Raw genomic sequence first — 25,062 nt, 5'->3', positions numbered from 1 at the left:
AGCTAGCAGCAGCTGCACTGTGAAATGGCAGCAGGTAGGCACATGTTTTATGTACCAATATCAATTTATATCACCATAATCAACACAAATCTAGCGCGATTATTAGATATCCGGGGCCCAAAATCAAGAGTTCAAAGTTCCCATTATCAGATAATAGTATCTATTAGGCAACAAAACGCAACATTATTTCTCCAGGATCGAAACCCACTTGTTTGTCAAGAACCTCCCTGTGTGTGCGCGCGCGCGCACCTTAGATGGTCTAATCATGCTTGCTATTTTTTGAGATACAAGATTTGCCCTTGCGGGACCAATTTTGTTGTACTCATTTGGGTTCATGTCCATGTGCAATGTGCGTACGAGCCAGACCATTTCAATTTCTGTGATGATGGTGAGACACCCTTTTCCCCAAACATACACTTAAAGCTATTAAATGCCAAAACATGTGCCATTAAATTGTATTAACAACTTAAGGTTATGTTTGGAAGTTAGGGCTATGTGTGGAATTAGATTAAATATCTGTCTTATGTTTGGCAACTTTCCTCGCATTAGATTAGGTGACTAAATTCAAATTTAACTATTAAATCATGGGATTAACAATTCCAGTTCATTCATAAAGAGTTGTTACTTTTATTTAAATATAATTTAACATTGTCCAATCTAATATTGTACCAAACATAAGGTAGTATTGTATAATTCAACCTAATCCAATCTAATTTAATCGAATTTTTTTTTTATAATATTTAGTCCAATCTAATTCCCACCTAAGGGTTTTTGATATAGTAAAGGCATGTTAAAAAGTGAAAGTATTTCTAAATATTCTAATGCAGATTTGTTAGTCCATATTTGAATTTGAAAGTGACAAATTAATGAGGGAAAATATGTAGCGTAAGTTCTGGAATTTCCATCTTCAGAGACGAAGTAAGAACATTGCATGATTAGGGGCGAATAACGGTAAATGTCATTATCTTCTTACCCTATTATATTTCTTCGTTAGCACTATTCTTGGACAATTCAAGGCAAGAAACTCGTATCCCATTCAAGTCTCGTGCGCGACCAGTCGGATATTTCTTTGCCAGGTGTCTCACTGTCGGTGATGTTACGAAATTATCATCTTGTCCTTTAATTAAATCATTTTATTCACCAATTTTAATTTTTTTAAATTTTTTGGAATCACTAATTGGGCATGATCAAAAGAGGGATTCATTCTTCAACTTATTTTGAAGTTTTTTTTTTTTAATGGAAAAGAATCAAAATCCCTTCTTTCTTCCTTCCTCTTTGATTGGCAAGATTAATCATTTTTTTCACATTTTAAAACATATCAGAATCTTATTAGTGCTAAGACTACTCGTTGAATTTTCATTTCAGAATCAATATTAAAGTATGTTTATTTATTTTTTAACTAGATTACAAAAAAGGCTGAATTGCTCACCAAAAGTTAATAAGCATCACATGAGTTTTAAGATATGGAAAGGAAATGATCAATCTGGTCAATATAGGAGAGGAATTTCGGCCATGTTCCCCTTCTTGAGTGGGTGCAAAAGTGGGATCGATGAGTACATACAATTAAAGAATGAAATTTTTAGAAAATAAAATATCCTTGAGCTTCAAAGGAAAGCATCATTTGCCAACTAAAAGGGCTCTGAAATAATTTTAGACGAAGCGGGGGAGGGGTAAATGGTAATAACAGATGGGCATGAAACTCCAGATTCCACATTTTTCTCAAGGAGACCCAATCATTCAATGTGCCCATCAAAGCATGGCCCACTTCGAAATGAACGGTACAGATTAATGAGGCTGATGGGCCACGCAGGGTAGGGTCATTAAAACCCACCACAGATCTCTATGGTGCCAGTGGGGAGCGAGTAAACAAAACATATACTACTGTAAACTACGCACAAAAGAATTTTTTTTAAAAAAAAAAAAAAAAACTACTCTCTATAAACAATTGAAGGGCCAAAAATTAAAAATAAGAAAAGGAGGAATGATCCACCTGTTTGTCAGTGACATTGTACATTGGGTTGGGCAATCAGCAGCAGCTGGGACCCACTACCTGTGCCAACACCTGGAACTGATAAGATATGGACCCCACTCCTCCAATTAACCCCAATTTCTCTGAAGAAACTTAATCATTGATGCAGTAAACCTTGAGATTCATAGCAGAGATTTCGAATCAGAAAACCCCAAACTAAAAAAAAAAAAAAAAAAAAAAAAAAAAAAAGATTTGATATGTTTTAAAAAATAAAAAATAAATAACATGCCATGAATGCAGTGGTACTACTGTTACTGTTTCATCTCTTTCACTGAATCACTATTCACTACACTAACTTCGTTGCCTTTAAAGTTTTTCACCTCCACAGACACACATCACAAGAGTGAGAATTGACATATACAAGAAGCAAAAAAAAAAAAAAAAAAAAACAAAACAAAACAAACAAATGGTATGTGCTAGTTTGGTAGGAGACTTACCATACGGCATCATCGTATATAAAGTCATTTTTCTCCACTAAAAATTATGGATATTACACAAAAGTACTAGCTTTGGCAATGGCAATACAAATAAAGGAAAAATAATTTCACAAATGATGATTATGAGGATGATATATTGTGTAAATGCAAAAACACCCCAAATGAGACTCTCTTTATAGCCAAACCAGGCAATACCCATGTTAAAAATAATAGAAAGTGTCTTGAATTTCCATCCTTCAAGTTCAAACCCAAAAGAACCCACCCACATTAACCACACCAAAAAAATTGGGATAATCATAAAAACTCATCAAATTTAAGCCCAATCAAAACCTCACGTGTGTTACGTTACACATCAAACTACACACACAACAAGAAGTAATTAAGGATAATTAAGTATCAAGAGTGATGACTTGTTGTGTCGTGCCGATCATCCCCGCTGCCACCGTGGTGTGAGTGTGATCCGCTGGCTTGCGAGTCCGATACGCCGGTACCGGAAACCTGCCTGTATGGATTTAATCCGGCTAACATATTCATATTCAACTGCCCTTCATTAATATTCATACCGCTACTCCCACTAATACTTGACCCTAATTGTTGACTCGGCAACAAGGCCAAAGGTGTTGAAAAATTCATAAAATGTAACCCACTTGACATAGTGCCTCTATACATGGCAGCGGCACTATTATTGACAGAAGGAAAAGTCCATACTGGGTCACCACTCATAACTGAATTATTAGAATTTGTTACCATCCAAAAATTGGCCGGAATTTGAGCATGACTTGCCGGAACCGCTGCGGAACTTGACTGCATCAAGTAATTACCCATTTGATGCTGTGGTGACAATTCGTGTTGTTCCGGCCTTCGCTTCCTCCCTAAGCTCTCTTCAGCCGTCTGATCAGCTGATAACTCCAAGGAATTATTGGTGCTAGTGTCTCTCAATTCTTGCTTGGCTTGCAATAAAGCGCTGAAATTATTGGACTGAAAATTGAGAAATGTCGGTGATGCAGTAGTAGTGTCAAGACCAATACCCGGAAACAAACTTCGACGCTGCTGTTGTTGTTGCATAGAGAAGTTAGAGTTGTAGTTTATGGATCTTAACTGGGAAGGAACGGACATGCTGGAGCCGGAGCTACGTAGTGAGATATTAAGAGAAGTGAAGTTAGCTGGGATTGTGCCAGTGCCGGTGGCGGCGATCACTGCAGGCTCAGCTTGTTGAAGCAACCACTCGATGGTTTCACCGTCAGATTTGTGACCAAGCTCACGAGTCAGCTGAAAAACCCTAGCTGCGCAAAGAGCAGGCATGCGAATCCTGCGGCCACGTCCGTCAACTTTGGTGTGTCTGTCTTTAGTTGAGGTTCGTTTAGGAGGAGGTTTCTTATTAGACGCCTCTGAAGCTGCACAGATTTGGAGACCTGATGAAATATTATTGGAACGATTTGACGATGATGTGTTTAGTTGCTGTTCTTCTTGTTGTTGTTGGTCAGCGCTAGTAGTGATAGGATTAATAGCCAGAGAAGAAGGGTGGTAAGCTGAAGACGATGAGCATGGCTGTTGATCGTCTTCTTTCTTTTCGAGTAATTGGAATGGAAAGTTATGGCGTTGTTGGTTGTGATGGTGGTGGTGGTGGAATTGATGACGATCATCACTGTTGCTGCCTCCAGCTCCTTCCATTACAGCATCAAAGTAGTGGTTAGCTCTATAGGGTTTATTGGTTTTTCTGTAATGGCCTTCCTTGCGAGAGAGACTCAGGCTTTAATTTAATCTGTTAATTTGTGGGTCTCCCTCTCTCTCTTAGATTTATTTATTTTTGTTATGAAGAAGAAGAAGAAGAAGAAGAAGAAGAAGAAGAGGGAGCAGTATAGGAGGAGTATTATTATTTGATGGGAATTTGTTTGAGAAATATTATTGATGTATGTTGTTGATATTGTATGTCTATAAGAGAGGAGAGAGGATAAGGGAAGAAGAGAGCAAGCTAGCTTGCTAGCTTTAAGCAACAAAGATAATGAGTGGGAATTATATGGGTGAGCTTTAAAAAGCAAAATTTTTTAGGAAAAGAAATTGCTTTGTTGATGTGTTTGGAGGGCTTTTAATTATTTGTTCCTTTTATTATTATTATTTTTTTCCTTCTTTTTTTAAAAAATAAAAAATAAAAAGAAGAAGGAGAAAAAAAAATCTGATTTTTTTTTTATTTCAATTTTAATTTTTAAAGACTGAATGAATGAAAGAATCAAAGAGGGCTCCTTTTTATTGTGGTTGGACAGCCCCTTTGGTTCAGACTCCACGTGAGGTGCTCTTTTTATCATTCAATCCATAAAGACAATGGTGGCCGAGGTGGGACCCAATCCCAAGTCAAAAAATTGAGAGACTTAAAAAGGAAAGATTATCACGTGGGTCCCATCTCATTCAAGTAATCATTTCATTTTCCCTTTGGCCTTTGCCTTTGTTCTGCACCTTTGCTGGGAGACTTTGGGATTCCTCCAGTAGTTTTTGCCTTTTGGGCCTCACTTATTATTTAGGGTTAGGGTTAGGGTTAAGGTTAAGGTTAAGGTTTGATTCTTGGCCCCTATGCAATCTTTTTGTTTATTTATTTTTTTTCTTGGATTCGGGTCATGCATGATCACCGGGTTTGGTTGTTGGGTTTTGGATAATATTATGACTGAATTAATTCTGAATTTATATTATAAGGGTAAAAGCTGGGCAAGAAATGGAGGGAAAGACACTAATATCAGGCTTCTCTTTATTGCATTATGCTCAACTCTTTAGTCTTTACACCTTGACTTGCGTACTAGTCAGCCTTGTACAGTCTTCTCTGTTTCCTTTCAATTTTTTCCTGCGTAAACATAACGGAAATAGTCACGACCTATTCTTTTGAAAGGTCCATTTAATGTTTGCCGTGCTTCCTGCACTAAAGAAACAACTTCACTTGATTGAAAAAAAAAAAATCATCATTGAATATGGATGTATGCATTTTATAAAATATGAGGGTTTTGATTTATTGAGAAGCGTCGCTTTCCACAAGGATAACTATGCCGCCATGTGATGATCAATCCACTTACCCTATGATCAATTTTTTATTCGTATAAATGTTATAGATTTAGAATAATGGTGTCAACCAACATTGTTTTCGTTGGTGTTAACGTAACACCGACTATCCGACTATCTAATTTGATGAATAATTTTATATTTACCTTACGAAATTAGAAAACTTCCCAAAATATATACTCACAAAACTTGACGGTGAAAATACAGTAGCATTGTTCTTAGTTTTACACATGAACGTAAATAAATGTTGATAGAGTGTATATTCTTGAATTTCACCTTTTGAAAAATTGATTGCTTGAATGTCCTCAGAAGTAGAAAGCTTGAAGTTCTGATTCTCCCATAAAAAAGTACCCTATAATAAATTTGGCTTTTCAGACACTCTAGGTAATAAATTATCATAAATCGAATATTTTAACTGCATAGAAGTTGGCATCTTATTGGTTTTAATTTTCACTTTTTAAGTTCAACACAGTGAACTAAATCTTGATAAAAGGGTCGTAAACATTCATTCAAATAGACGAGTAATTTAGGGTGAACTTTTATTAGGTTTTAGATTAAATATCAACACTCTTAGATTTTAAGGTCAATCTCTTTTTTACCATTTCCAGATGTTTTGATTATTTTCGACCCTCACCTAACTCATTGAAAATATCAACCATTCTCATTAATTTACTGTTAAATATACTAGGGTAAATGAGATCATATGTATCGATAAATTTTTTTCATCAAACTTTACCTTTTTAACAGTAAATAGAGGTGGACTTGAAATTTTTAATATACAGTTTGAAGGTAGGTTGAAAATATTCAAAATATTCAGAGGTACCCCCATAAAAAGAAAAAAAAATCTAAGTTTAATCCAAGGCAATTTCAAATGTGAAATGAATGACATTGTCGAATCGGTAACAGTGGACAGTGTATCTTATAGTTTCTTCAATTGATTTTTTCCCTTCACATCTTAAAAATAAAATAAAGTATGAGAAATGATGATTGTCATAAATTTAAAGCTTCTTTTGATCCACTTGGTTTTTGTCCAAATTAAAGCATATCATTCAAAGTCTTTATCACATTATAAGTATAGACCAGTGGATGGGCATTTTCTTTTTCTTTATATTTGGTAAGCGGCAGATTGCGTTGGTCAAAAAACTTCAGCAGGTAAATGGTCTGCCCGATTTAGTATCAGAAGCTAGCATACTTTCTATCATTGATGAACAATTAATAATGTGACATTTGACCTTAATTCTGACGCACAAAAAAGATCGAACCCATATATTTTATTCACTAAAGATGTAGTTATGAGAATTTGGCTTCGTATTTAGAGTCCATTGGGGTCATATTCTCATACATGCTAGCTTTGGATGAGCATTGCAAGTTCTCTGAACAAATTAAGCCAAAGTAATTTTCCTAATTTTTTTTTTACTTTCTTTCTCTTCTTGTTCTTGTAGAACATGTTTAGTTTAAATTATAACTGTTGAAAAAAAATATAAATTATAAAATAAAAGTTGTTATTATTATACCATAGATATAACTTTTAAATAATAATTTTGGTAAAGATAGTAAAATATTGTAAGTTTTTTTGTCATGCAAGTGTGCGATAAAATATCTTCAGTTTCAAAATCATAACAACAAGTATTTACCAAACTGTTTAGTATTGTAACTTTAATTTACAGTTGTCCTACCACAGTAAAAACCGGCCTTAGTCTTTTAACAGTTGTAGTCATAAATTTAAAAATTAGCTGAGGTTTATCTAATGAACAAAGAAAAAAAATAAAGAATCATCAGAATCTATTACTATAATGAATGAAATTAAAACAGTAAACTGCTTTGCTATTAGGAATCATGGAACTATAAACTTTTAACCTATATATGAGATTTTGTTATTGAATTAAGTGCCTACAAAGTTGTTGGCTTGATAATTTTCTTAATTACAAATTTGGTTGACTTCTGTCACACTTCGTAAATGGATTAGCTAAGCCAAGTGAAAAATTAAAATTTAAAGCAAGGTATGTGGTTAAGTTGATTCATTAGGTTGTTAGGTATAAGTAAAATATAACATGGTTTTTTACAACAAAGTATAAGAAATTTTCGATTGAAAACCTCATAATTTTAATTATATCACTAGTTTTCATTCTTAAGATCCTAAATTTTACAGTAGCATATATAAAAAATCATTAACTGGGAGTCAAGCAAAAACTTAGAATCAACAATGAAAATTTTAGAGTTTTAAACTTCTCTAATTTACTGAAAAGATTGCATTGAAGTCGTCGTTCTCAGATTTGCTACTCAGTTAATATTTTGGCAGGTTATGCATGGATAATGATGGTATTCGGTGTTAATATCAATGGAGTCTATGATCATGCAGACATTGGAGAAGCCGACAAAAATATGAAGTTGAAATAAAGCGTTTTTGCACTGATTACTCTTGATACTAATAATATCTCAAGCTCACTGTTCTTGATTTTTTCTGAATCATCTTAAAGTAGATGCCCAGCTCAATGGGTAAATTAAAGATCAGATGAGGTTAAAGAACTACAGCTTTATGCATAAGTACCTGCCATAACTTTTAAACCACCATAGAATACAACCACCATCTCTCTCAGTTATTAATTATAAATATTTAAAAGCAAAACAAATCTGATTAAGAGCTTTATGGCGCCAAATGCGATTTAATAATTCCAAATTGATAACGATACTGTAATGGATAAAACTTCATCTTTGACAAATTAAACATCTGATCGATGACTTTCTTGTGTGTGCATTCATACACAAAAGCATATCAAAATAACTTACATTTCAACAATAACTTATCTTTAATCTTTTAAATAATTGCGTGGTAGCTTGTCCTTTTATCAACACAGCTTTTCTTTTCTTTCTTTCTTTTGGGTTATATTACATCGCGAAGAAACATTCAATTAGGGTTTGCGGTGAGCTCTCTTTATATATTATTTCTACTTAATAAGGATTTGAATTTTCTTAGGCATTTGAAGTTATTAAATCAGCCAGCAAACAAGTAGTTATCATTATCAATTTTATTAAATCTATATATGCCGAGTTATAATGTCTTGAGACACAAATTAATTAACATTTGTATTTCCACTCTTTCTTCTTTAATTTCTCAACTCATATTACTAAAATACCAACTGAAATCCGCAAGCGAGGAGACATAAACCATGTTCAAAGATATGTGCGCACATTAGACATGAGTGGTCGAGTGGTGCCAGCAGTGACTAATAGTTTCTGTTTCGATATCTTATATGCATGACGGCATAGTGGACCAATTTGCAAAGAGATGTGGACGAGAGAGATATTAGCGGATATATATTCATATAATTATATAATGTTGCCTTTTTTGAGACCACATCTTTTGCTTCTTATGTATGCCAATATGCATGGCAATGAAAAAGACACTTTACCTTCCAATACTTAGCTAAGACCTTGTTATTATATATTGTCGGACTGCCATTTTCCTCATAGCGAGGGACATCATACACTAAAACATCATATATGGATGAATTTTAACCTTTTTATTTCCACGTTAAGATACTTCTTTCCTTCTTCTTCTTCTTCTTCTTCTTCTTCTTCTTCCCCTCTTTAGTCACGAGGTACTGGAAAAGATCATTTTAAATATCCAGATCAATCGCTCGGTAATATTGACAGCAATTTTGATAAATATTTTAACTTTTCCTTTTTAAACTAACACGATGGTAATCAAATTTTCACTCCATTCATATGACATGTTCAACCCATAAATCTCTTGCACAAATTTTATTAGTTGAACCATTAAACATTCATAAGTTATTTATTTAATAAATTATATATAAGCTTTCTAGAATTATTTATACTTAGAATTCTACTGAAACTTTTAAGATGAGTTCGAATATTAACTTAGAGCATGTTAGATTTATTTCAAAATACTTTTTTTTTTTTTTTATAAAAAAAAAAGTCAAAATTCAACCTCACCAACATCATCATCAAAACACAAAAAGGAGCAGAACCCGAACCCGACCCACATGAAAGAATTTTTGGATAATTTCTTATAAACCTCAATAAAATATAAGAAATGTTCATATTAGTCTTTAAAATGATTTCTTTTAACCTCAAGAAAATTGATAATGGTCACATTAACCCCTAAAAAATTATCATATTAGTAACTTAAAAAAAAAAATCATATTTACTGAATAAAATAATATTTATTGAAAAAATTATTTAACTTAACCTGGGTTAGAATAAATTCCAAACTTCTGTATTGCAGAACATGAAGAGAAAGATAAGTGATCCATCACCTTGATGTTTGGTGGCTGCCAAATATGAAACTACCATAGGAATCTAGGATAAACAATCTGCAGGGGAAAAACTAATTGGGCCAAAAGTAAGCAATTGAAGCCCACATTAGGAGCTTCTGTGATTTGAATCAAACATGATTTTAGGCGTAAACGAAACCAAAGACAGTCTATCGACGAATTGCGGGCACGGGGAAAATTCGATGATCAAAGTATTACAAATGTATATCCAGCAGCTTGCACTTCGCATGTGATTCATAAATTTGGCTAAGCCAAAAATGTATATCCAGTAGCTTGCACTTTGCATGTGATTGATAAATTTGGTCAAAGGCAAAAAGTAAATAGGAGAAAAAAATAATAAATAAAGGGCGGTAAGATTGAAAATTGTTTAGCAAAAGAAAGAGAAGAGAAAGAGAGAATAATTATGCGGGGTGGGGACGTGGGGTTGCCAGAGGTGCCGCATCAAAGTAGGGAGGAGTAGAGACAGCGGGTTTCTTTCCATTCCTCCTGAGTTAGGAGGATTAGGGCTTACGTACGTTTTCAACAATTTCACAACAAAGTTAAGTGATTGATTAGATCTCCACGCGCTCTTTTGCTTTGTAGGTAACACGTCCCACTCCTTCAATCAGATTTTCGATCATAATCTGGTTACAGGTGGTGGCCACTTTCATGTCGTGCAAGTGGAACACGTGATTCGGAAGAGCTTGACTCTGTCAGTTTGGATGTGACTGCCTTGTCCGTAGCCTCTTCTCACTCAGTTCTAACATTGCTGGGTTTTTTGTCCTTCGATATTTGAATTCGACTCAACGTATTTGCGCCTTGTTGCAAGCACAATCGGAAGTATATGAAGGAAATATTTTTTAGGTGATTCATTCATCATTCATTAATATATTGTGCGACGAATGGTGCGTAGTCACAATTTTCGGGTTCCACATATTACTCGCTTCTCAAATGGCACCACACGTAGCCTCGCTTGATAATAAATATGCATCCTGACACAGATTTACGATTATTTTCCAAATAATATAGTGTGTTTCTCAAATGCAATGATGCTTATTTTCTTAAAAATAAAAATAAAAAATCAGTGCCAAGGAGGGTTGTGTGATGATGATACGGTGGGGTGTCTGACTGAAATTTGGGTCCAAGATATTATAATAACTATTTATACTTTTTGTGGTATTTGCTGAAGAAAAATATTGAAAGGGTTCATTTCCATATCTAAACAATTCGCCTTCCAAAAGCTTAAAAAAAAAAAATTTGAAAATTAGTTGTCTTTGGTTACATAATGAAGAACAAGCCCTTTTCACAGAAAAAAAAGGGGGACTCAGTAATGCATTTTGAATGTTGAAAAAAATAGAGCTTTTTTTTTTATTGGAAAAAAAATATAGGAAATAAATGAGTGAATTTCCCCTAATGTGAAAAAATTAATCAAAACGTCATATATATTTCAAAACTTATTATACATATTCATGTGTGTGATGCCTGTGTAAACTATTTATGCCGTGAAGTTAATGTATCAATTCATTGCATGTCTTTTTGCATTTTATGTGAGTTGTGGATATGTTTATTATCCAAACAATGTTAGTCACAGCCAATCAATATACACCAAGTAAGCATAAAATGACAGCCAAAGTACAAAGCAAATCTCCTAAAAACATAAGCATCCAGTGAGTGGACCACAATCGTTAATCACATCCAAATATATTGTTTGATTATCATAGCTGCATCCATATTAAACGACTGATGAAATGGATAATTTTGTTAATTTAAACCTATACGATATTCATAATTGTGATTTGTGAGGTTAAAATGCCCTTATAAATTCTTTTTGAGTACGATCGGTGATTCGGGAGTTGTTTTAATTAGCGAGCCACTTTTTTTTTTGTTTATTTCTTGTTTTTTCAGATAAAGAAATCAGAGATTGATCCATATAGAGATTCACAAGATTTTCACCTTTAAGTGTAAACAAGGCGGACTTTAACAACTCATTTCCTGAGATTCTTTATTATTCAAAGACTTGAATGAACGATCACATACCTTTTTCTTTTTCTTTTTTCACTTTCAATCTCTTTTAAAAAATGCCACTTCTTTTCACAACCTGAATTCAGAAAAAAAAAAAAAAAAAAATTCTTATTCTACTTTCCACTGTCCTCAAAATTGAAAATAAGAATTAACCACCAACCAAGGTAACTAGAGAGCATCGAGTGGAAATAGTTTGGCATCTTAACTTTTACCAGTAATAATAAAACCAAGACAATTGCATGTGCCATGTTTAAAGACATTTGACAACTGTGTTTTGTTAAGAATCCAGGTGTCGTTTATGCTGCATTTTAGCAGCTGGTCACATCAACAAGGCACGAAGTATAAACATGCCATCTCATCTCATATGCAACACTGGCAGTGAAGTGAAATGATGTGGTGCGTTTCATTCGATCGGCCTGTGAAAAGCTGCATGCCCAAAATCAGCCATTCAACTCCACATGCATTCACCCTATCCATGACAGAAATAAAAAGTAAAAGTAGTTACGTTGCTTGTAATCTAATCACGAAACTTAAGGTGTTGTGGGAAAGTCATGACATATTGATACACTATCTTCTTGGGGTTGTGTGTGTGTGTGTGTGTATCCACGATGAAGAGCTGTTTGGTATTCTACTGCTCCTATTCTTTCTTAAAAATCTCTAATTATTTGTTATGAGTTATAATCTCAAATTTTATAGTAATATGCATTTCATGTGTATCAGAAGTTGAGAAGACATGAACAAAAACTTGGAGCTAGGGTGAACGAAACTGAACTTTGAAGATCACTTTCAAAATTTTCAACGAAGAGAGGAGGGGTAGACATGTAAATCATTCTGTTCATGCTCTTCCAGAAAATAGGGAAACCAACTTGTGACAAATGTGAAACATGAGAACTGCTAGCTAGATGTCAACTGTTCAGAAAAAATTAATGCAGATTCGAGGGCAACATAATGTGCGTGCTCCTGAGAAGATTGAACATGCAAACAGGGTGAAAATAATTCTTTCTTAAATGTTGCTTCTCTATCACTAGCAATAATGCAACCTATAAAGTTTACGGATGCAATCACATTATAATTCACCTATAATTTAATTTCTTTAAATGGAACTCTTTCTCTTTATCATATCGATCATCATCTTCATCTTATTCGTTTACAGGCTGTATCCATGGCTGAGATACAGGCTCCCACCAGGTCCATATCCATGGCCAATCATAGGAAACCTGTTGGATGTAAAACCAGACAGATGCCGGTGTTTTGCTGAGTGGTCAAAGATTTACGGTCCAATCATGTCCGTATGGATAGGCTCATCATTGAATGTTATAGTGTCAAATTCAGAACTGGCCAAGCAAGTGCTCAAAGACTGTGACCAGCAGTTAGCCAATAGGCACCGACCCAAGGCAGTGGCTATCATTTCCAAAGGTGGTACAGATCTTGTATGGGCCGATTATGGGGCCCACTATGTTAAGGTGCGAAGAGTATGCACCCTTGAACTCTTCTCCCCAAAAAGGACGGAGGCCCTTAGGCCCATTAGAGAAGAGGAAGTTAGAGCCATGATTGCTTCTATTTTCAAAGACTCCACCAATAGCAGTAACAGTTTGGTTCTGAGGAAGTATTTGGGTTCCGTGGCTTTCAACAACATTACAAGACTAGTGTTTGGGAAGAGATTTGAGAGCGAAGAAGGGGTAGTGGATGGCCAAGGACTGGAATTCAGGGCAATTGTTGCTAACGAGTTCAAGCTTGGAATCCCACAAGGCCTTGTGGAGCACATCAGCTGGCTAAGGTGGATTCGGTGGCTTGGCGACGACGAGGCATTTACGAAGCATTTAGCACATAAGGATGGATTAACTCGAGCCATCATGGAAGAACACAAGGCTAAAAGTATGAAGAGTGGTGTTGTGAAGCAACATTTTGTTGATGCATTGCTTAGCCGGAGAGAGATTCATGGTCTGAGTGAGGACACTATAATGGGACTACTTTGGAACATGATCACTGCAGGCATGGACACTGTTGCCATCACGGTTGAATGGGCCATGGCTGAATTGGTCATGAACCCAAGGGTCCAACATAAAGCCCAAGAAGAGCTGGACCGTGTTATTGGGCTGAACCGTGGGATGAACGAGTCCGACACCTTGAACCTACCTTACCTTCGGTCCGTTGCTAAGGAGGCACTGAGGCTGCACCCACCAACACCGTTGATGCTGCCCCACAAAGCCAATGCCCATGTCAAAATTGGTGGATTTGACATTCCTAAAGACACAATTGTGTCTGTAAACGTTTGGGCCATTGCTCGTGATTCATCAATATGGGAGGACCCATTAGAGTTCAAGCCTGAAAGGTTCTTACAAAGAGATGTTGATATCGGGGGTCACGATTTTCGACTGCTACCATTTGGAGCAGGGAGGCGCATATGCCCAGCTACGCAGCTTTCTATCAATTTGGTCACCTTGATGCTTGGTCAATTATTGCATCATTTTGAATGGACTCCGCCTCTGGGGGTCCGGTCGGAGGAGATTGACATGACGGATAGCCCGGGATTGGTCAATTATATGCGAACCCCGTTACAAATTGTTCCCACACCGAGGTTACCTGCACAAGTGTATGAACGTGTGTGACTTGAGAGCTTTTTAAGTATTAATTAATTTGTGATAACTGAAATGTTCTTCTTCTTTATTACACTATACTGCATGTTCTGATTACACAACCGTATACTAGATGTGTAACAAAATCAATACAACAGATCAGAAGCCAGCCTTTTAATTCAATAAGTCTGTTTGCCAAAGCAAAAGAAACATGAATAAATGGTAGTCATTGCATAATGGTTATGTGAATCACATCTTCAGGCTTGGTAGGTGGATGGGTCTTGATTCTCATTCATGACTCCTGGTAATCCTTGTAAAGAAATCCTCCGTACTCTTGAGTGAACTGTGACAATGGTTTTACCCAATTGTCTCGTTACGAGTTTTATTAGAAGGCATGCGAGTAGCACTCTTGAATTTGTTGTTGCTCAGCACCTTCTCCCAAAAAGAAAACACAGTTTCCAGGGCCCAAGATTAGTCATACATTATTACAAAAAATCAATAGCCACAAAAATTTAAATTCAATTTTTCTTGGTACCTGAAGAACATCAGCTACATTGATAACAAAATTGTCCATTCACCATGTTTGTTAACTCGAAGGCTTCCAGCATCATCTTGGAACACAAAGTTGACACAATAATTCCATTATTTTCACACTCTGTTGCAGGGAAGTAGTGCAAAGCTGCCATGAAATCCCAGCTCCTATCATTGTTGTATATTTTGAGAAAGTTGGTAGGGAGACATAAGCACTCGTTTAAAATGCTCTCAATGAGCAAACCTGTTCCTTTCAAACGGGAAAATACTTCTTTCAATACCTCTCCAGCAAAAGGAACATATATACACACTTGAATTCAGGTGGGTTTTGAGGGTAGACATTGAAGTTGGAGCCAGGTGGGAACACGAGCACATACTCGTCCTTGTCTGCCGAGTTCTGAGGCTACCTGCTGTATCCAGCACGAAGAGGTGCGCCCGACCTCAGGCTAGAATTAAAGAGTTTCTTCTCATCATCTGAGTATCCGTAGAATGTCTTGGAGAGCTCGATGGCTTGGCTGAACAGTTTTTGGGGGATCCCGCGGTTCACAATTTGGAAGAAACCGTACTGAGAGCAGGCTTCGGTGATCAACCCCACACCATTTTCTTGCCATCTTGATTGTCTTCTGTAGATATAAAGAAAGGTGACCGATCAACAGTGGGGATGCTATTAGCCATTTCAAAGGACCAAGCAGCTTGCTTGTTAACGTTGAGGTTTCTTCTTGTTGAAATTATGAAGTCATAGAATCATCCTGCTGTCGTCACTCTGTCCACCCCAAATGCAACCACTTCACGGGTAGTTGATTGGGCAACTGTGAAACATTACGGTGTTAAATTAAAAAGTAGTATTCTTTTTCAATTAACACTATAATACCATACAATTTTATTAGTTATTTTTGTTGCCTTTGTATTACTATTGAAACTCTTTATCATTTTTCATTTTGTTCACATATACTATTTATTTTACTAGTTATAATTCCTAATTAAATGTCCTATGTATTATTTAGTCTAACGATGGGTCGTATTTAAACGGTTTTATATCTTATTAAATTACATATTCCTGAATTCACCCATTAACTTATTGAATTAAAAAATGAGAAGTCAAACGCATTCATTATTATTATCATGTTACTTGAACCGATCCATTTAACCTTTGTTTTTTTGGTATTATAACTTTAGTTTAAGATAAAAATAGCAATATGTCAAACAAAGCTATATAGGAATACAATACCAAACAAAGAAAATATTAATATTATTCATGTTTAACATCATCAAATAATGTATAAGAAATCAACTATATAATTCGAGGCATCAATATCATTGATAAAAATCTTAAGAAAAAAAAAACATATAGAATGAGACTTGCGTTACATGAGAAGATGCAAATATTAATAATGTATAAAAAAATCAACTATATAGTTCCAGAGTGATTAAATTTTACAATTAGTACTTAGAAATTTCAGAGTTTGTCATAACTTTGTATAAGTAGTCAATTTAAAGTCAATTAATTTTTCTTCAAAAATTTATAATTTAATTTATAAATTTTATAAAATTATTAATATTAAATGTTAATGGATAATGGATGAAATAAATTTTTATTTTTAAACCCAATACCTTATGGAATGATTTTTAATGGGTTAATTCATTAACGATCCAACAAAAGTTGATTAAACAATCATTTTAATAGTATAAATTTGTATCATGTTTGTGAGTCCTATCGTGTTTGAGTCATATGAAATTTTGCTAAGCCTATATATTATATATTATATCGTGTTTATGAGTCGGACATGTCCCCATTTTCCGCTCGAGGGCGAATCTCCTTGACTGAATGGTATGAATAGATTCTTGGTGATGTCTTCTTTATGGAGCACGTAACAACCCATCATAAATGGGTACCGACCAGAGATGCGTCCTGACTAGAAACGCATGCCGACCAGAGACTCGTGCCGTCCAGAAGCTTGTCATTCAGAAAGAAGGCACGATCCCGCAACAACGCAATAGTTTCACCACGCCCCAAACTACTGAGGAGAACACGACACCCCACGTTTTCCCACGTTTGATAGTTGGAATCCGTTAGGGCCCTTGATCGCCCGAGTACGATGGACGTGGGAAATGCTCTATGAACGTGGGGCGATTGCCTATAAAAGTTGGGAAAATCGATTGAGAAATGGATAGACAAAAAAAGAGAGGGAAAACTTTGCCAAATTAATATCATAATATAACTTCATAAGAGCCTTTAATACACTTTTCTTTGAAAACATTGATGTTAGTGAATTAGTGTACACGAACTTAAATTACACAATTTTTCCAAAAATCCCGCATATTGACTTAAGTATTAGAGAGTTTTCGCTGGAAAAATCATCGGCGCCTCTAATTTGTTTATGTAAACGCAGGTCTTGAAAGAGGAAGAAGCGTGATTTGAGTCTCAAGAGTTTGTGTAATTGCAGAAGCTTGTGGAGTGTAGTGTTTTCATCATCGTCAGTACAACCGTTAGTGAGCCAATTTGGTCGGACAAAGAACAACCAAATTTTAACATAAACAATGACGTCTTTATCTTATACCATTTCTAAGAATACCACAAAATGACATCTTTGGAAATAGGGCTTTTGTTATGAGAACTAGAGCACGCTATGCCTCTACTCATCTTCCCTTCTGCTTGCCTCATGGATCTATTGAGATTATTAATTTAGATGGTTGTGATTTGTTTGTTTTAATTCAATACCTAAAAATGAATCAAAGCATTAAAACCAAAAAAAAAAAAGGATGAGTAAAAGATTTTAATCCTTACAGTAGCTTTAGACTTATGCATGTCAGAACAAAAGGCAATAACAGAAATCTATGCTTCTTAATAATTCAAGGAACAACAAAATATGTTCCATTCAACCAGCAATCCGGCATTTTCTGCAAAATTACTTCACATGAAATTAGTTAACTCTTGTCAGAACCAGTAACAAACAAAACCGAACACATATGGAATCATGGATTCCTTGTATATATATATATAAGTTGCCAAATAACATTACATGTCATTAATATAAATGTGCTTTTTACTCTATTGCAGAGTCTGAAACAGAAATAAAATAAAAGGCCACATTCTATTATAATCTAAGATAAGGGAGGGAACTCACAAAATTAAACCCAGTGAACGCAGGAAAAGGGCCTTAAATAAAAGAAACAGAGTACGGTCTGTTGGCATACACACTAGACAAAAAGGCTATCATAAGAGTTTGAGTGGTTGCCCTCCCTTGTCACCCTACTGAAGCAACCACAAGAAACAACTTTACACCAAGTTTACCGAAGCAAGGACATCTAACATAAGCTGATATCTGGATTAAGATGAAGATAACTCAGTTGCCTTCATCATCACCGTCTTCATCATCATCATCTTCCTCTTGATCATCTTCATCATCTTCAGAGTCATCATCTTCTTTACCCTGTCAATGGACATAATTTAGAAATAAAGACAACATCAAATGGCGCACGCCGCACATCCTCCAAGACAGCCAGGCCTGCTGAGTTTTCATAGCTGTCTTATACAGAGAATGTGACTTGTTAAGTTGTTGGGGTAACAACTCAAAACAGCATTGCCTGTTTAGTCAATCACAGAAGATGCTTTGACTTCAGAATATCTTTTCTAAATGAGCTTCAAAAATTGAAGTGCATGATATTCTGATTCAATTCACCATGATTCCCTATGTTCCAATCGTTTCATCTAAATACAGGCAATAAAAAAGGCATTACTATAAAATAGAGCTATCTTCAAACAGATTTGGGAACAATAACAAATAACATGAAAAACTATGAATAGAAGAAAGAAAAATGGCATATGGATATTTCACTTATGTAAATCCACAGCAAAGTTCCACTGAATTGTCCTTCATTTTTTAATTTAATATTGTGCTTAATCTTAAAAAAAAAAATCCTCCATTTACCTCTTCATCGCCTTCAAACTCCTCTTCATCAGCTTCCTACAATAAAGCCATAGATTTTACCATTAGAAAGTGATTTAGGCCATCATAACACTTATTATGAAAAAAAAAGGAAACAGGAGGGAAAGCATGGATGGGGAAAAGCAAAAAGGAAACAGGAAGAGGTATTACATTGTTAAAATAAGTGAGAGGATTGGGCCATAAATCCTCCTTGATAATCTCTGCAACCTGCAATTTTTCAAGAAAAAGCAACAGCCTAAATACAAGAAGAAAGAACCACGTGCCTAACATGTGGCAAAATTTCTACATTTTCTGCACACAGAAATAGAACTTACCTCATCTTGGATACCATCAATAGTATCCTTCTCTTGGGTATCACTGAACCAGGTAAAGAAGCTGCATTCATAGGCACAATTTCAAAAGTCATGCTAGATAATTTATTATGAAATCTTAGGAAATCTTGAAAAAGAAAAATTAAATGGAACCGGCTGAAGGAAGCATTTTTCTTCCCTAACTTGAAATTCAATTTACCAAAATAATCAATGAGAAAATCATAAAAACAGAACAGGATTAGGAAGTTACCGTGCCAATTCATTTAAACTGCCAGACATATTGACAAGATCTTAAGAATATTATCTAGTAATAAAGTCATAAGGTAAAGGGCGTGCTTTATCAACATTTTGGAGGAAATCAAAAATACCTAAAAAGTAGTGAATACACATACAGACTTAAAGCTACCTGACTCAATTTGACTTAAGAAGATCACAGAAATGATCTTCAATATATAAAAAATCCTAGATTAACATTGAACTTTGTTCCATGAGTCACAAGGGGGAAAGAGAAACAAAAAGAACCTTCATAATCATAACAAAATTTTGTTTATTGAAGATATAGATTGAGCAAAATGAATCACTTTCTCACCAACTGCAAAGAAGAAACCAATCTAACAGTATAACTGGAAATACTTAAAACCCCAGTCGAAAAGATTCTTAGCTACCAGTAAATATGTATGGATCAAATCATTAATGTAGAAAGAGAAAATTCGTAGCAACAAACTGTTATGGCCAATAACTTCAATTGGAAAGCGGCTCTACCAGCATTTAAAAAACCAACCTTTCTTCCGCCAATGGCCGCTTGTTTCCTTTCTTCTCATGATTAACTCCATTTGGTATGCCCTTCATATGTAAAAAACGTAATTAGATCAAAATCAAGCAAAATAGGAAAGATAGGAGTGCCTGAATGTAGCAAAAAAGGCAAGCCCTTACCATGCCCTCTTTCCACTTGATTGATGTAGCAGTAATTTTCATTGAACCATCATCATCAAGGAAGGTGAAAGTCTTGGTAAGTTTGTTATCTTCAAAATAGGGATTGGGGGAGAAGTTCTGAAAAATGAAAAGAAAAAAAAACCATCAATTAGTACATTCATCAATTAAAAAAGAGAATCAAATCAGGTTAATATTGCCCAATCTAGGTCAATAAAAGGAAAAGTAACAGAAACAAGACTAAAAAAGAGATCTGAAATGACTCACAAATGTGATGGAGTATCCTGATTTGACATCTTTAAAATCCTCCACTTCCAGAGAGCTCAAGTACCTGAATATCTATCAAGTAGACAAAAAAGAGCGTAAGCGACGAAATAATGCCATTAACAGACAGACAACTCAACTGAAGAACCAAGGGAACAAGCAGTCTAGTAATTGACAATCTAAATTAATAGGATAAAAAAAAAAGGCAATAAGGTTTCACATCTATAAATAAATAAAATAAAATAAAAGACTGAAGCAGCAATATAAATAACTGCCAAAATCTATCTTTAATTTATCTTAGATAAGCACTCAAACCTTCTGATCCTCTTCACTCAAAAGTTCACCGAGAGCAGGATGACTAATAAACTGCAGAGAAGGGGAAAAAAATGTCAATTTCAAGAGAATCTCCGAACATGATAATTCACAAATTACAGATTCCCCCATGTAAGCAAATACAGGTAGATTACTCACGGCAGTTAACCAGAAGTCAGGTATGGATTTGATGATATCATTTCGCTTATCATAGACTGGCTTGCGTATCTCACTGTATTTCTGCTCAACCTCCAAGACTTTCTCGCTTGCCTCTTCGTTAATCTAGAAGATGCTCATAAAATATTTTGGAGGTCACAAATAATGGTAAAATGGTAAGTTCATAGGTGCACTTGTTCATACACTAATGCACTCATTCAGCATTAAAAGTAATTACAAGGGAAAAAGACACGTAATATTCATTCAGATGTAGCAATTCATATACAAAAAGAAAATTCAAATTTCATGCAATAGAATCTATGTTAAATAACAACGATGATGCTTACACATGTCAGCAGCCGGAAAGAATGAATTGACGCGTATCCAACAATACCAAGATCAATCCAAATTATATTGTGTCACACAGAACACTCTTAAGAACAAAAAGGAAAAATCCCCATTGCAACCCACATATTTCAAATCAGGTAGTTTCACTGAGCTTCCCCATAAATTTAAAAAAAAAAAATTCAGATTTTCATACAATTCAAATTACACATAAATATAGTAATGCTGCCTCTTAAAAAAATCAACAACTCAATTCACAGAGAATGAAAACCCCTAAAACTGAAAACAAATAAAATACAGCCCAATATATTCAAGACAATTTGAATAGTGATTATGTTCTCTGTCAAAAGATTAAAAGAGAAATCTTTTCCATCGCAGTATTTTTTTTTTTTTTGGAATCAAATTTTTTTCCAATGAACAAATTTAAGGGTCAACACTCCGGTTTAGTTGCCCCGAAAATTCATTAGAAACAATACTTTCTTATGAAGTAATCAATTTTAATGTTTAGCTCCCAAATCAACGACGTGGAACAAAGGCTCAAATTTCTCTGCAATCAAACAGAATGTAAACCAAATAATGGATAAAATATAACAAAAATAAGCATAAATTCTATTAAAAAAAAAAAAACCTTTTCAAGCTCGTCTTGGATCTCTTGGAGTTTCTCGATGGAAAGAACAAGTTCTGAGTCAATTTGCTCTGCGTTTTCTTCTTCAACTTTGGTTTTTTTGCCCTTGTCTGCCACCATTTTGCTCTTGGTAGCTATTAAAATAACAAACAAATAAAATAAAAATTAAATAACCCTAACTCGCTCGCTCGACGAGTGCCTAAAACCCCAGTGGCTTTGCTTCTTCACTTTAGACTCTCCTTTTGTATGTGGTGTAATGAAGAACAAATGGGTTAGGGTTTTGGGAGTTTAGATACCTTATGTCGGAGTTTTGTAAACGTTTATGTAGTTTACCAATGGACTCGTTACACGTCTATGCAATCAGGGTACTGATGTCATTCTCATGTCCGGCGTCAAGGGTAGTTTGGTGGTTTAAAGTCGGGATTAGGTCTCTTGGATTTTGGTATTGGGCGGTATCTTCTAATTACTTGGGCCGAACGATAATTGAAGAGGCAATCAACATTCAACAAGATATTTTCGACTAAAACGGTTAGACCTCTTAACAGGAGGAGGAGGTCTTTTCTCGTTTGCTTTTTCTACTTTTTATTTCTCATACGTTTTGCGATTGGCACAGTTTCTCTTTTCATTTTTTATTATTATCACTATATATATTTTTTTTTTAATAATTAGACTACAACAATCTAACACCTTTTTCCGAAATTATATCAATGACACTCGCATGCAATTTCACTTTTCTTGTGTAAATTATTTACGAATCACTGATTATTTAACTTAACATAGTTAGTTGGGTGCAAGAATGGCAGTGTTGTACTTGGGCCGTCCAGCAGCGATTGGATGTTAATCTTGGCCCAGATTAGGTGTAGCAGTGATTGGGCTCTGTGAATGCAATTGCCAATAGAAAGAGTTCTTTACGGGCTCAAAGCGATCTTAGTGGCCGAAGAGAAATTATCACATGGTTTCCAATTCCGGGTCTCGGGGACTTTTGGGTTTTGACAAATCAAATGTAGATTCCCTGAGATGAAGTTTATGTTCTTATTATGGGCAAGAGATGTCTACGTACAGACAACAGATATGCATTTAGCTAGAACTTTGTTTGCTATGGTGCATGCACTCTGTTGAGTAGTCAGCCTGCCGCATTGATCCTACAAAATGACGAGAGGAGAGGTTGGTTTTAAGGGCTTTGCTAAGTTACAAATGTAGACAGCCTGCCAAATCTCCCATAATCTCCTATGTACGGATGTACCTCATTTATTACCATATTCTTGTTTTAAGTGACTATTTTTGAGTTGCTGTAAATTACATTGCATGTAATTTAATCACATCTTGATTTCAAATATTGCCCTCGTTAAAACTGTATTTTACACTTGTGTAGAATGTAAGAAGTTATATTGAACACATGTTCGAATCTTTTATAATAAAAGATGTTATTACAATCACTTTAAAGCTCAAGATCTTTTTTTAAGAAGGCTTAATTATATGTAATTAGAAAAAGCTCATACAAATTAAACTATAATTTGTTCTTGAAATATGAATTAAGTTACTTCTTACCACAACGATATCCAATGAGTCTCTATATGTAGCTACAGCATGGTTTTCAATGAGTGGGATCTTAACTTCTTCATGCATGGCTCAGGGCTCAGGCGCACATATAACATAACAAGTGCACCAAGAGTCTTTGATATTTTCTTGAAACATTCCCCAAGGCCCGAACCTGGCTTGGCTACATAATCAACTTATTCCGAACTCACCATAGAATTACCTTTGACTAGAGGTCTTGGTTTCAACATCCAATGAGCTTACTTTGAACTCACCGTAGGATTGAACCATAAAAAACGTCTCAATCGTCTATTCAAATTAGTGGTCCATTGACAACTATTTACATTCAATATCCAAAGAATAAATTTATTAAGTTGGTGTGAATCCAGCCTAGCTTTTGCTTTGGTTTGGTCCCTTCACAACATTCCATTCCGAAATCTATTGCTCAATTAATTCATTTATCAGACATCGCACATAGAGAATTTTTGTAGCAACAACTATGCTAATTATTGATTACTATCCATCTTAGGGGAATTCGATGTGATGTGCAACCTCTCTCAATCCTTCGCATCAATGCCTTCTTAATTTGCTTTCACTTGTTGGCATTTCCTCTTCATCACATTCACATGGGCCCCTTTCCTCTAGTAACTTTTGTTCCTTTTATATACAGTTTGCTAATCAACAATATATATATATAAAGAGCATATATTCATTACAGCATTTTAACATATATTCATTTCATTAGAAGGACATGCATGGGATCCACCTTTTGTTGTTAGATGGTTATAGAATTGAATGCATAACTACCCAACTTGCTCGTGGAAATGTAATGTCATCAGTTGAAACATGTCATTGTGGACAACATTCCTTAACAGTTCCCATCATTATAAATATAAATTTAGAACACTGTTGGAAGTTCCCATCCTTCATTAAAATCCCAAGAAATTAGAAGAAGAAAACTAGACCCCTCAATTCTTCAACTTTTGTGGCGCTTGTTCATCTGTCATTTCCCATCATGTGTAGGTTGTTTAAATGCGAGATTTTCCATCTCTTAAACACAAATCCCGATCGGGAATATCTGTGTTTTTTTACCATTAACATATATAACCTAAAAATTGTTGGTCGATACCTACAAAAAATTCAGCGTCGACTTTAGAATATCAGAGGCCTTAGGTGATTTTTTTTTTTTATGAGACCTCTTTTTATTTATCAACTTCAATACTTAATAAAACAAAAAAGAGCTGAAAATCAATTTCAGTTTTAGTTCTTAAATTTCAACAAATAATCAAGAAGATTCTAAAAATTTTCAAAAACAAAATCTAAAATTTACCATTAGAAATTATACAAAAATAAATAAACAAATAAATGAGAATAATATTATTTTTAAATAGAATATTTAGAATGGTAGCACATAGAAAGTTAAGATCATGAGTTGATATTAAATAAAGGATGTGCACTTTGTATTTCAAGTAACTAATTTTTTTTTCTTTTTTTGATTGAACTAATGCATGTAATAATCTTCATTGTAGAGAAGAGAATAAGAAATTTTTCATCTATGATTTTCTAGATTATAAGATTTTTAATAGAAATTAAAAGGAATATTCAAAGTCAAAGATTCTAATGTTGAATAATTGAGTTTTTTTAAGAAGTTGAAAAGGTAAAAAATTTACTTATTTTTGTTGGAAAAACTAATAACGAATAAATTAATGGTTAGACAATATT

General features: G+C 34.7%; 3 protein-coding genes across 3 annotated transcripts; 1 reads left to right on the top strand and 2 right to left on the bottom strand.

Annotated features, from left to right (window-relative positions):
• Positions 1–2,557: 2,557 nt before the first annotated feature.
• LOC102621190 (transcription factor TCP14) lies at positions 2,558–4,511 on the bottom strand. The gene has a single exon (XM_006476551.4). It carries the CDS (start codon positions 4,135–4,137, stop codon positions 2,863–2,865), a length of 1,275 nt encoding a protein of 424 aa, XP_006476614.2. The 5' UTR covers positions 4,138–4,511; the 3' UTR covers positions 2,558–2,862.
• Positions 4,512–12,887: 8,376 nt separating this feature from the next.
• Positions 12,888–14,586, top strand: LOC102623337 (cytochrome P450 98A2-like). The gene has a single exon (XM_052438294.1). It carries the CDS (start codon positions 12,905–12,907, stop codon positions 14,414–14,416), a length of 1,512 nt encoding a protein of 503 aa, XP_052294254.1. The 5' UTR covers positions 12,888–12,904; the 3' UTR covers positions 14,417–14,586.
• Positions 14,587–17,868: 3,282 nt separating this feature from the next.
• LOC102620905 (NAP1-related protein 2) lies at positions 17,869–22,277 on the bottom strand. Its single transcript, XM_006476550.4, has 10 exons — positions 21,808–22,277; positions 20,838–20,960; positions 20,682–20,732; positions 20,370–20,441; positions 20,106–20,222; positions 19,954–20,015; positions 19,176–19,236; positions 19,012–19,068; positions 18,844–18,879; positions 17,869–18,345 (listed from the first exon to the last, which is right to left on the bottom strand). Exons 1-10 carry the CDS (start codon positions 21,922–21,924, stop codon positions 18,259–18,261), a joined length of 783 nt encoding a protein of 260 aa, XP_006476613.2. The 5' UTR covers positions 21,925–22,277; the 3' UTR covers positions 17,869–18,258.
• Between the last annotated feature and the right edge of the window lie 2,785 nt (positions 22,278–25,062).

Source organism: Citrus sinensis, chromosome 3 (assembly GCF_022201045.2).
Source record: "Citrus sinensis cultivar Valencia sweet orange chromosome 3, DVS_A1.0, whole genome shotgun sequence".
Taxonomy (NCBI): Eukaryota; Viridiplantae; Streptophyta; class Magnoliopsida; order Sapindales; family Rutaceae; genus Citrus; species Citrus sinensis.
Note: the sequence above shows the minus strand (reverse complement) of the source record. Positions and strands in the feature narration are given on the sequence as shown.

Coding starts and splice junctions, on each gene's coding strand:
- LOC102623337 (XM_052438294.1), top strand. CDS start 12,905: ATGGAACTCTTTCTCTTTATCATATCGATCATCATCTTCATCTTATTC.
- LOC102620905 (XM_006476550.4), bottom strand. CDS start 21,924: ATGGTGGCAGACAAGGGCAAAAAAACCAAAGTTGAAGAAGAAAACGCA. Junction 20,733..20,837: donor CTGACTTCTGGTTAACTGCC/GTGAGTAATCTA, acceptor CCTTCTCTGCAG/TTTATTAGTCATCCTGCTCT. Junction 18,880..19,011: donor CTCTCACTTATTTTAACAAT/GTAATACCTCTT, acceptor GCTTTATTGTAG/GAAGCTGATGAAGAGGAGTT.
- LOC102621190 (XM_006476551.4), bottom strand. CDS start 4,137: ATGGAAGGAGCTGGAGGCAGCAACAGTGATGATCGTCATCAATTCCAC.